General features: G+C 42.8%; 1 protein-coding gene across 1 annotated transcript in view; it reads left to right on the top strand.

Annotated features, from left to right (window-relative positions):
• The window catches only part of GRM7 (glutamate metabotropic receptor 7), a 1,739,703-nt gene that overhangs the window by 750,516 nt on the left and 976,719 nt on the right, over positions 1-12,468 (top strand). The window contains exon 4 of the mRNA XM_078661666.1: positions 2,538-2,692. Coding sequence (XP_078517792.1) covers positions 2,538-2,692 — 155 coding nt within the window. The remainder of the gene's footprint in view (positions 1-2,537; positions 2,693-12,468) is intronic.

Raw genomic sequence — 12,468 nt, forward strand, 5'->3', positions numbered from 1 at the left:
CACAGAATTTCTTTACTGAGGTCACCTTGTTCTGAAATAGGATGTAGGCTAATTTACCATTGTGGCACATTTGACCTAGAGTTTGCACTAAGAGCAACATATCTTCCCCCTGTATGAGACCTACTTGGGACCCTCTGATGTCATACCTCCACTGGACATTTGAGTCTTTTCTGATTGCCTTCTATCATTGTCCCTATTGGACCAAATATGACAACCAGTATTGGAAAAATCGACTCCACTCCTTGCCGCTTAGACTTGGGCCAGTGTACCTGGGCTACTCCGCCTGCTGCATACCTTGGCTGTGGAAAAGCCAAGGTCTACTGTTCTGTGTGGCTTAACATCTGCAGGGATGACTGCAGGGGGAGAACATGTATGTGAGAAAATTATATGTTTTCTTATTCCTATTCCTGTCGCATATACTTACCTGAAGACGTCTAGTTGGTATGCAGGAACTGAAGTCTGCAAAATCACATCTACACTTCATCTCGAATAGTACTTGGTTGGCAAGATGTACAAAACGCTTAACTTTTATCAGATTGCCAGGGTGAAGTGCCTGAATTAATCCAGTGAGGACTCACCTGTTCAAACAACGTCAATTTTTTGTTAAAGCTTTTTCCCTTTTGCAAACCTCTCCAGTGTAAATTGCCATGTGCTGTATCCATGTCATGGAGCTGTGCTCACCCAATTAGAACAAACTGTGGTCAAGGTGGATAGAGATGAGATCCATAAATGCAGCTAAGACAAGTTATTGGGGGGTTCTTGGTTAGAAGTTCCTCTCAAGAAGTCTAGTAGAGTTAGGAATCATCGCCCTTCATGATGCTGGTTGATGTTCCTGACGTCTGATTAAAAATGCAGCATCTCCCAGGACCTATGTCCCTTCCACAAAAGGTGAAACTTCTGTTCACCAGGATTGGGATTTTGACTGCTTAAGCAACTTTTCTACTTCCTAACTCTAAGTTTAGTCCTTGGCTATGAGCCGTGAGTTGCGGAAGGTAAAATATCAACTTCTCGGACCATGCATTGATGATTCCACACTGCAAGAATTCCCGCTGCAAGAGGGTAACACGTCCAGCGGGAAGAAATGGTAGTGTGGGGCTGCAAAGCTGCACAATCCTGGAGAGCTGTGGGAAGTACTAGGATTTGATATGGCAAGTTATGCTTAGCGAGGCTAAAAAAAATACATATTTTTAACCTTTTATTAGTGAGAACCTGCCAGTGCTTCAAAAATAAAGATTTACAAAAAACATGGCAAAATAGAAGAATCTTTGCCAAAGCCAAAAGGCTGGCAGCCAAAGTCAGACTTCTTATTTTGCTATTGCTTGTTCTTGTTTCAGTGTTGCTACTTACTGTTGACCAGCTTATACATGTCAAGGCCAGCTCGCACTCTCTTTCTGAACTAACATTTCTTCACTTTCCCTTTATAGGTGTTACTCAATTGAACCATTTTGCAATCACTAATTAACCTTTTGTTTTATGACTGGTTTATCCGGATCATTTGTGAATATTTTATCCTGTATTGCTGTGAGAGTTGTATCCTTGCACATCCCCTGTAAGTTTTTGAGAGCTATTTATGAACTTAGACCGAAAAAACTAAGTAAGATGTTTTTAAAGAGTTTTGCATTGCCACAATGTGTTGTGGGAGCCAAACCATTTCTCCAACACTCAATAAACTTGCCAGTGGAAGTCTTACATTCTACCAAAATAAAATATTCTCGAGCTTAATGAAATTCGCCCAGTTCCCCCTCAAATATCTAGATAACCAGATTTTCCTTGGCACTTAAAATAGTAGAACAAACCTAGATATGTTATTGATATTGTCGATCACTATTAACTCTACAGCACATGACCATGTCCAGAGAATTAGATGATGTCATTGAGAGTGAGAAAAAGTCAACAATTTTGTCTCCCATTTGTTGTGGGCTGTTATTGTATCTTATTATATCTTGTTTCTTCAGTTTTAATCTTTCATTTCACTTGGTCATGGCTCTGCCCGGTATACAAAGGTAACCACGCATTTTTTACAACGCGGTACCGTTACCACGCTACTTTTACCACGCAAGTCGTTACCACGACTTGCGCTGGAGGGCGCTCCAGGATAGTAAATATATTAATTTACTATCCAACTCCTTTCCCTAGAGTCCACGGGGACTGGAGTTGGAATAGTAAATTAAAAAAATTACTATCCAGCGCCCCTCCACGCAAGTCGTGGTAACGACTTGCGTGGTAAAAGTAGCGTGGTAACGGTACGCGTTGTAAAAGTACGCGTTGTACCGTCATATATCCCTCTGCCCAGTTAAACTGTGTGTGTTTCTTGGCCTATCACACCCCAACTCTGACAGGTTTGCAGTCACACACCTTCCCAAATTTCCTTTCACACCTGTTCTAGGGGGGGTTCATAATATTTTCAATACCATCTTTGTGGCTTTCTGCTTGCGCGTCTCTCTGGTTTCTACTTCTCTAAATGGCACTTGTTGATTGAACTTGGATTCTAGTCTGGCTGGTGGATTTACTCCTGTGTGGTATGCTTCCTCCAACAGGCAAGTCTTGGCAGCGGCGAAGAGAGCTGATCTAGTGGGTTATTTTATGTGGGTTGCATCGGACAGCTGGGGCTCCAAGGTCAACATCGTGAACCAGCACGAAGAAGTCGCAGAGGGGGCAATCACTATTCTCCCAAAGAGAGCAACGATAGAAGGTAAAGACATCATTGAGAAATGTAAACTGACTGAGTCTTTGAACTTTATGGAGAAGATATTGGATTTGCCTCCAAAGTTAGGATCAGTTTAATTGTTGGTTAATTAGGGACCTTATAGAACACTACTCAGTGTCCATGTTTTATAGAATATGATCCCCTGGACGAAGGGATCAGACCATGTCCTTGTTTGTCTTCACGGTCAGAGATTAGCATTCCTCGCTTGGCAATTGAAGGTGCCAGGCAGCCAAATCCAGTGATTAATTGTTGTCTTGTCCTAAATAGGGTGAGGAACTTACCGCTTTGTCTGGTTGTCCATGGATTGCAGACCACCAGTTCAAGAATGTTCAGAAGTGCGGCCAGTTGACGCGCCACCGCATTGTTCCCGACTCTAATGAGATCGGAGAGCCTCAAGGTTGTCAGGTGGGATCTTGGCCAATTATCGCAGAGCTCCCCCCCCCCTCCCCCCCCCCCCCGCCAGACTTGGAACAAGGCACTTATCAAGCTGTGGATTTGAACAGGAAGGCCAGTGGTTTTATTAAAGCTGTTTAGATAATATATTTTTCAATACTTGTCTCCATTGCCCAGCACATCTTCATATGTGTAAGGCACCTAGTGCGCTGTTGTGTATTCTAGTCGCCAGATGGCTTTATATTTCTGCAAAGCTGGGTATGATTCAAGTAATCTCTTATGTGATGTATTTATACTGTGCTATGTAAATGTGTCTGTTGTGTGTGTGTAGGGTTTTGTCTAACACATACTGTTGCTTGTTACACAAATAGGGTGCATGCTTTTGGGCTGATGCATACTGTGGCATGTTACACTAACTGGTGATTGATAGAATGCATGCTGTCGTCTGATGTGTACTGTGGCATGTTACACTAACAGATGTTTGACAGGGTGCGTGATATTATCTAAGCATACTGTGGCATGCTACACTAACAGGTGTTTGATAGGACACATGGTGTCGTCTGATGCATACTGTGGCATGTTACACTAACAGGTGTTTGATAGGACACATGCTGTCGTCTGATGCATACTGTGGCATGTTACACTAACAGGTGTTTGATAGGACACATGCTGTCGTCTGATGCATACTGTGGCATGTTACACTAACAGGTGTTTGATAGGACACATGCTGTCGTCTGATGCATACTGTGGCATGTTACACTAACAGGTGTTTGATAGGACACATGCTGTCGTCTGATGCATTCTGTGGCATGTTACACTAACAGGTGTTTGACAGGATGCATGCTTTATTCTAATGTGTACTGTGGCATGCTACACTAACCTGTGTTTGATAGGACACATGCTGTCGTCTGATGCATACTGTGGCATGTTACACTAACAGGTGTTTGACAGGGCGCAAGCTTTCATCTAATATGTACTGTGTGCTACACTTAACAGGTGTTTGATAGAACGCATGCTTTCGTCTGATGCATACTGTGGCATGTTACACTAACAGGTGTTTGATAAGACGCATGCTTTAATCTAATGTGTACTGTGGCATGTTACATTAACAGATGTTTGAAAGAGTGAATGCGGTTGTCTAAGTCTACTGTGCCATGTTATAGACACTTTTTGTCAGATGCATACCGAGGTATGTTGCATTAACAAGCGTTCAATGGGGCACATGCTGTCGACTGGCAAGTGGCATTTTACTTTAACATGTGTTTGATAGGGTGCATGCTTAAGAAATACCAGGTTAGTGGCACATCTGTATCATGTTTGGATGTTTGTGCATCCTCATGGCAGCAACAATGTGTTAACCCCTTAACTGCCTGGACATTAAAGTAGCAGCCACACACCCTTTCATCTGGATGACTCTCAGAGAATGAACTCAGCCACACTTTGTCCTCCTTGCAATAGGAGCTCGCATACTTTTCAATGCTGTGAAATTACCAAACGACCCACTGCTTTCTTCTTCTCTTGAATGTGCACTTAGATAGCGACAACTGGGAAGTTCTGTTAATTGCATTGCAGCATTCTCACTGCCTCTGACAGATACCTTCTGTGTGCTTCCTCGGATGATAAAAGGCTCCCACTCTCGTTAATTGGCCTTTGGTGTCGCCGGAGCTTTCACTTCCTAAATTAGAAAGCGAGCACATCAGAGCAGACACTTTTGAATGTCATCTTTTTGTCATGCAATGTGAAGCAGCTGTGAGTGACAAAGTGCCCGCACCATTGATTGATGATGAAGGCATGTTTGCTGAAAGCTGAATGTACCGCTTTGCGGATGGGTTCATTTCTGACGGTTCCTCTTCTGTGGCTCCGCGTTGTTGGCATCACTGGTGCCCACTGTGGCGCGGAAGGTAATGCAGTGGGTACTGGTATAGCGCTCTGCTACTCCAGGGAGTGCACATGGGCTGCTTCGAATATATGACGTTACAACGCAAGCCATTACAACGCATGCTTTTACAACGCCGTTTTACATCGCAACTACCATTACATCACATGATTTTACAACGCATACCATTACAACACATTTTTTTTAACTACCATTACAAAGCATTTCATTACAATGCAGTACATCACAACGCATACCATTACAACACAGAATACTTTTAGTGCAGTAGGGTAAGTGTTGGATAGTGTAGGGGTAAAAATTACTATTCCCACTCCAGTGAGTGCAACAGTAGGGAAAGTGTTAGATAGCGTAGGGGTAAAAATTACCATTCCCACTCCAGTGAGTGCAACAGTAGGGAAAGTGTTAGATAGTGTAGGGGTAAAAATTACTATTCCCAGTCCAGTGAGTGCAACAGTAGGGAAAGTGTTGGATAGCATAGGGGTAAAAAATACTATTCCTCCTCCAGTGAGTGCAACAGTACGGAATGTGTTGGATAGCATAGGGGAAAACAGTTCTATTCCCCCTCCAGTGAGTGCAACAGTGGGGAAAATGTTGGATAGTGTAGGGGTAAAAATTACTATTCCGAACTACCCCTAAACCTGTACCCACCCTAAAACTTAAAATTCTCCATTACTTGCATGCGTTGTAATGACATGCGTTGTAATGGCATGCATTGTAATGGCATGCGATGTAAAGGCACCTGCATTGTAAAAGTTGCGTTGTAAAGGCATTGCGATGTAATGACTGCGTTGTAATGGATGTTTCCCGCTGCTTCAGGAAAGAGCCCATGGATGGAAGGTCCAAGTAAATGCTCTTACATACAGAAGTATTGTTCAACTAAGATACTGGACTGAGATTTGTGAGTTTGTGCAAACAGTTTAACTACATGATGGTGCAAAAATATTCCCTTTGTAATTCGTTACATTCCTCACCAATTCCTCTCTTACCTTATAATTTGCCCGATCTAAGTGGTTGCCAGACTTGTTTGAGCTTTCTTCGGTTCCACACTTTGGCAAATTAAACACTATGTACTAGTCCTCCTGTTCTCATGCCCTCACGGCACATGTTACACAGCTGTGGCCCAAATTATTGTTGTCCATATAATTCCTTTGGAGCCAGTAAGCAGCTGTTAGACCTCACACCCATGGTTGGCTGTCTCTCAAACTTTTTGCTTTCACATCGCCTGTTTTTTAAAATGTATTTTTGTTGGTCTTGAGACTCTGTCCACTGCTAACCTGTGTTCACATGCTTGTGCTCTCTCCTTTAAATCTGGTGAAATTGGCTTACACTCAATTGGCACTTTTAATTTCACATAAGTCCCTAGTGAGGTGGGACCCAGGATCTGTATATTAAATGCTACTAGTGGGCCGGCAGCATTCATTGTGCCACCCACTAAAGTAGCCCTTGAAAACATATCCCAGGACGGTCACTGAAGTTTTAAACTGCTATTTCGACATGGCAAAATGAACCTGTTGCCCAGCCGAAACCTTCCTATATACTAAATGTGAGTCTCCCCTAAATCAGGCCCTAAAGGTTTATAGGGTAGGATGCATTGTATTTAAAAGGTAGGACATGTGGGTTTATGTTTTACATGTCCTGTTAGTGAAATACGTACTAATTGATATCTGAGGTTTGGGAGCAGATAGGAAAATCATGTTTACTCTCAAATTAATTATAATTTAAACCCCTATTTAATGGTATATTCAGATTTTAAGTCACAATTCTGAAAATGTCACTTTTAGAAAGTTGTCATCTTCTAGTCCTCACCATTTGTTGCATGCTACCTGTGTTCTGGGGCGCATTACAGTAAAATAGCTTGGTAGTTGGCCTTTGTATATTCACACTAGACAGTGAGACAACGGGGGAGTAAGTGTTGGCAAGATCGCCCATTCCTGCCAAGATGGTTGGGGCAGAGCTGTTTCCTGCCCAACTTACATTTCAAAGGGCTGCCTCCAGCACACTCCAAAAGGGACTTGACACCAGGCTATTGTCACCCTAGACTGCTTGGAGCCTGAACAGGGGATGGAAGGAACTTTCCCAAACCAGATGCTTAGAAGATCAAAGCATCAACCGCGGACATCTAGTTGTGCAAGACAGGGTCAAGGTAAACAAATATGGCCAACTGAGATGAAGCATGGATCAGATAAGAGAAGTGGATTGGGCCTGGCCAACATTTACCTTGGGACCTGGATGCAGGTCTTAACAGCAGGGCTGGCCTCTGAGGGTTAAAAGCACACTCCAGCCAACAAAGCAGTAAATCAAGGTACAGCACAGCAGTAGTGCAGTTTGCACAGCAGTCAGTTCTATGAGAGATCTTCCACAGGTCTAGGAGTGAACTGAAGAGTGGGTCTCAGGGTTGTATTTTTACAACTTGTGCCCTTCCTCTGAAAGGTGGGATAAGCTTCTAGAAAGTCTCTTTGAAGTGCATGTAATTTCCTGACTCCGATGCCCTGGTTCCAAGCTGGATGCAGTGACAATGTGGAGGTGATATGTCCTTCGTGTGAAGTGAAGGCAGAGCACAGCCTATTCAGTTGAAAGTGGACTGTGCTCAGCTCTGCCCCCATCCTGCTAGCAGCTGGCTCATTTAGAAACACGTAACCCCTGCATGGGGTGACTGTCTGGGAGGAAGTCACAAAGTCCAACTGTCAGATACACTCAGTCATCTGTCCCAACACAGGCTTTAGGCACATAAGGAGTATGGGCAGGAAAATGTTAACTTTCTAAAAGTGGTGTTTTCAGAATTATAATAAAAAATGCTTGAGATGACACCCTGTTTCTACATATCACAGGTCATCTCATTCCCTTCCATGGACCCTCTCACATTACTACACACATGTTGTCTATCTGATGCACTTCAGTGGAGTCCCACTCGCACTTGAGGCACAGGTTTTGTACATTTCAGTAGATGATAACTCATTTTTCACGTCTCGAATCTAGAACCCTTCAGTGATGCCTTTCCTCCTCATCGCTGGCCTTTTAAATTATAGGACAGGGTATCTTCTTCCCAAACTAAAGACTACACGTGTGCCAATACTGTAATCTCTGGATTCTCATGCATAAACGAGGCATATTCAGATGAGGAATTGAAGTACTTTTGTGTTTCTACCCACTGATAGTCTCATGGACATCAGGTGATGTGCTGATACCAGTAAAACTAATTTGCTATTTTAATTTTAGGTCTGGAATATTTATGGAAGACAAAACTTTACGTACAGTAGTTCAGATGGCTAATTTACTCTTCTAACTGCAGTTATGGAGTATTTTAGGAAAACATCTAGCATTCTCTAAATAGTGTAAAATATTCCTGAAATGTAAATCAGTGTCTCAGTACAATGCTGGCAGCTGCAGCACTGAAGGCACAACTGCAGAAAGAATCAAGGATGCACTTGACATCAGACCCAAAAGTTCTTCTCACTTTTGAAAGAATCAGAAATTTGCACTCAGAGGCTTTGCTCATCACCTTTAAGGATGTCAGCTGGCTTGTCTGCTTTTCATCCAGATATATGTCTGAAGCAGTTGCTAACTTTAGACACCAGGCGCGGCACAACCCTCCTTTGAAAATTTGCATAACAAGCTGCCCCTGGCTGAACCAGCAATTAGTTCGTCAACAGCCCGACATCACCTGTGGAGTTGGTATAACTATGCCTCTCTCCCTGGGGGGACTGGGAACGCCATTACACGAACCAGGCGAATCGCTTAAATCAAAATCACTCTGCCGCTTTGACTTTTCATCGTGATTATTGATGTTGATTAATTATGCTAAATGGATAAGGTCACATTACATTTGCATAATGCAAAAAGAGGACCAAGGAGAAAGCAGTTTCATGGTAATTACTTTTTAATTTGCTGCCTCTTTAAGAGCGCGAGCGACTCACAGACCGCTCCCCGGACGCAGGCATGGCGGGGACCAGAACTTGCCAGGCTCAATGTGGCATAATTTGCTGTGTGATGATCTAACATTTTTCCTTGAGAAACTGGACAGCCAGGACACCAGTTGAACTTTTTGTTTAAGGAAATGAGTGCTGTATGTGATTGAAGTGTCCTGGGACTGAAGACAAGTGTTGTGAAACATCTGGCTGACTTTTGGGTCTAGGATTTACTGGCATTTCCACTATTGTGCCTCTTGGAATATTAGTTGCCACAAATAAAGATGTGGGCAATTTCTGGCATTTGGAGGTGGGCCAGCTGGGGAACATCCTTTACAACGCAACTTTTACAACGCACTACCATTACGATGCAACTTTTACAACGTAAGTTATTACAACGAATTGCGCTGGGGGGGGGCGCTCTAGGATAGGGAATAGTTTAATTACTATCCAACACCTTCCCTACTATCCACGGGGACTGGAGTTGGAATAGCAAATTAAACTATTCACTATCCAGCGCCCTCCAATGCAAGTCGTTGTAACGACTTGCGTTGTAAAACCTGCGTCGTAATGGCATGCGTTGTAAAAGCATGCGTTGTAGTGTCATACATCCGGGCCAGCTTACCATCTATAGGCAATTACCGTAGAGATGCTGAGCCTTCCAATGGATGAATGAATGTGGGTTACCTGAAAGTTGGGCATAGTGAAAAGAGGCTTAATAGAAATTGAGGGGAGTGCATACACTGCATTGGATGTGTTCCCAGAGGAGGAAGTAACCATGCTGAAGACGCAACACAGTTATAGCAGGAGTGATGTAAGGGATGAATATGTATATGATGGATGACCATGACATAGGGCTTTGTAGATTGTACAACAGGAAGGAAAGAGAGATAGTGGTCTAGCGTGTTGTAGAAAAGAGGGCTATGCATTGGAATTATCCACCCTGAGATGGATGGGAGCTGGAAAGAAGTTAATCGCAGACCAGAGAGGTAGGCCCTCATTTTCCTTCCTCTGCTAATCCAGATCTCAGTGAAAACAGGAGTAAGCTTCTGAACCACAATTATATGTTGTGTGGAACTTGGCTAAAGTGCAGGTGTTTGCCTGCTTGTTTCTCACCAGCTAAAACCTAGCACAGATCTTCAGGGCAAACTGTGCACATTCTATGAGCACCATGAACAGGGGAAAACATGCACTGTTTCCACATTGTCACAATCTTGAAGTCCAAAACTTAGAGGTATATTTACAAGGAAAGTGAAAGAGCGAGGCGTTAGCCTTCTTGGCCACTTTAGAAACGCAGGGCTACACCCTATTTACAACAATACGGTGCAGACCTGCGTTTCACCTGTGCTGGCACTAATTACAGCTGCCTTACGCCAATGCAGTCACCCTTGCACCACAGTGCAAGGGTGCCTGCGGTGTGGGAATGTTTATGTGCAAGAAGATGTACCTTCGTGCACGTAATCTTAAATGGTGATATGTAACTGCTGTGTGCTGCTTTGTGCAGCACACATAGAAATTGCAACTCGTAATTTTTTTAATGATTGTTTGTGTGCATGAAGAGACACTTTCCTGCATATAAGCAATTATGAATGGCATTTTGCTGTTTCTATCTCTGCTGCACATACAGCACACATGGAAACAGCAAAAACGAGGAGAAATAAAGCATTTCTCTTTGTTTCCCATGGGAAAACCAGTTTTTTTTGCTCTTAATTGTGGCGCTGCCCAATATTTACGCCACCCTTGTAAACATAGGGCAGTATCAACATCAATGGGTATTGCGGTGGAACGCTCACTGCAAACTCCACTGCTCTCCCCTTTCATGCTAAATATAGCATGAAAGTGTGCCTTATTTGCAAGGCACTGTTAAGCCACGTTAGATGGCTAAACACTGCCTTGTAAATAAGGCATGGCCTGTATCGCTGCAGGGACATAAAAAAAAAAACGTTCCTGTGGCGATAGGGGCTTGTAAACATGCCCCAAAGAATTATGTAGTAATTTCCCACTGGGTACATTTCACACCCAGCAAAATCAGTATTTGCCTTATGTATAATTAGCACCCAGAATTGTGCAGTTCTTGGAGTGAGACCCTTAATGTTTGTCAGTTGATTGGTTTACATATGAAGAGAAGATGTATATTGATTATGGTTGTAAATCAGCATATTTTAGAAAAGTATCCTCTGACAGAAACTTTGTGGACTAAATACTATTCAGTAAAATATCATCTAATTGGGTGCAGATTTCTTAATATTAACTCCAATTGAACGATGTTTATGTAAAAAATATTTATTGCACAGTTTTTTTGTTAGACACTATTTTGTTGATGATGTTTTGGTACCATACCATTGAAAAAATAAAATAAAAATTAAATATGAGCTATGTCAATGTTGCACACAGAATAAGTAAGTGCTCATTGGCACATATGATCTAAAAGGCAATCATTTTCTTTCAGCTCTTTTCAAGATAGTTTTCAATGTTCAATTCCTTTGAAAGTAATGGAGTACGTATTCTTTCAGAACTGAATATATGCCATTTATAAACCATTTCCAAGTCCACTGCTTAAATATTAAACGCTTCTGTATTTGTAGGAATGCATGATGAGAACATAAATGAATGTTCCTTTATTCAACTGAATATTTTACCCATTCATATTCACTGCTTCAAACTATGCAAACTGTTATAGGTAAGCAGACATCTCTCTCCATCTACAAATCCAGTAATAAAACTTACATGAGCTTTCCCTTGCTCTTGAAAATTACACACCCAGTTCAGATTCTGAAAGGTTTTATTGATAAAAGAAGAATAAATAGTTGATCGATCACTTCTCCCCCTAAACTCATCAGTGGAGGCAAGCTTGTCAAGTACAGAGAAGACTCAAATGTATATATTACACAGGGGTTTCTAGTATTGATCACATGACAGGATTCTCACAATGAGTACAGGGAGGTGTCTAGCTGAGCTCAAGATGCGTTGCTGAGCTCATGAGAACTCGGGAAATGTCCAGCAAGAACTACAAATATGTCTCAAACATTTTTCGCTTGAGCAAGCTTTCCCTATCTTTTTCATCTCGTATGCCAAGAAATGTTTTTCTAGCTACCTTTTCATTCATCTGCTTTTTAAAAATCGCTGTTTGCCTAGGTTTTTCATGCCTTATCTCTATTGGAATAATCCAATGTCTTAATGGGGTGAAAATCTTTCTTTGTCTCATATGTTAAACCCTCCCATGCCCATGACGAGCTGAGCTCGTCATGAGCCACGGTTGCCGTGTGCTCATGACGAGCTGAGCTCGTCATAACGGCTCCAACGCTCGCACGCGGGGCTATTTCCCCCGCTGTGCTGAGTGTTCCAAAGAAACGGGTGTGGCCGTGACGAGCTCAGCTTGTCATGAGCACATGGCCACCGTGGCTCATCACGAGCTGAGCTCGTCACGAGCACCGGGGCGCTGTGTGCGCCCCCCGCCCCCCCAGCACAGCGGAGGAATTACCCCCACGGCCAAGGGGTTAAAGTCTCTTTTGCATGTCTTGATCTCCTCTTGTGTGCGTTTTGAGGCAAAACAACACATTTCCATT

The sequence above is a fragment of the Lissotriton helveticus genome, chromosome 9, assembly GCF_964261635.1.
Source record: "Lissotriton helveticus chromosome 9, aLisHel1.1, whole genome shotgun sequence".
NCBI classification, from domain to species: Eukaryota; Metazoa; Chordata; class Amphibia; order Caudata; family Salamandridae; genus Lissotriton; species Lissotriton helveticus.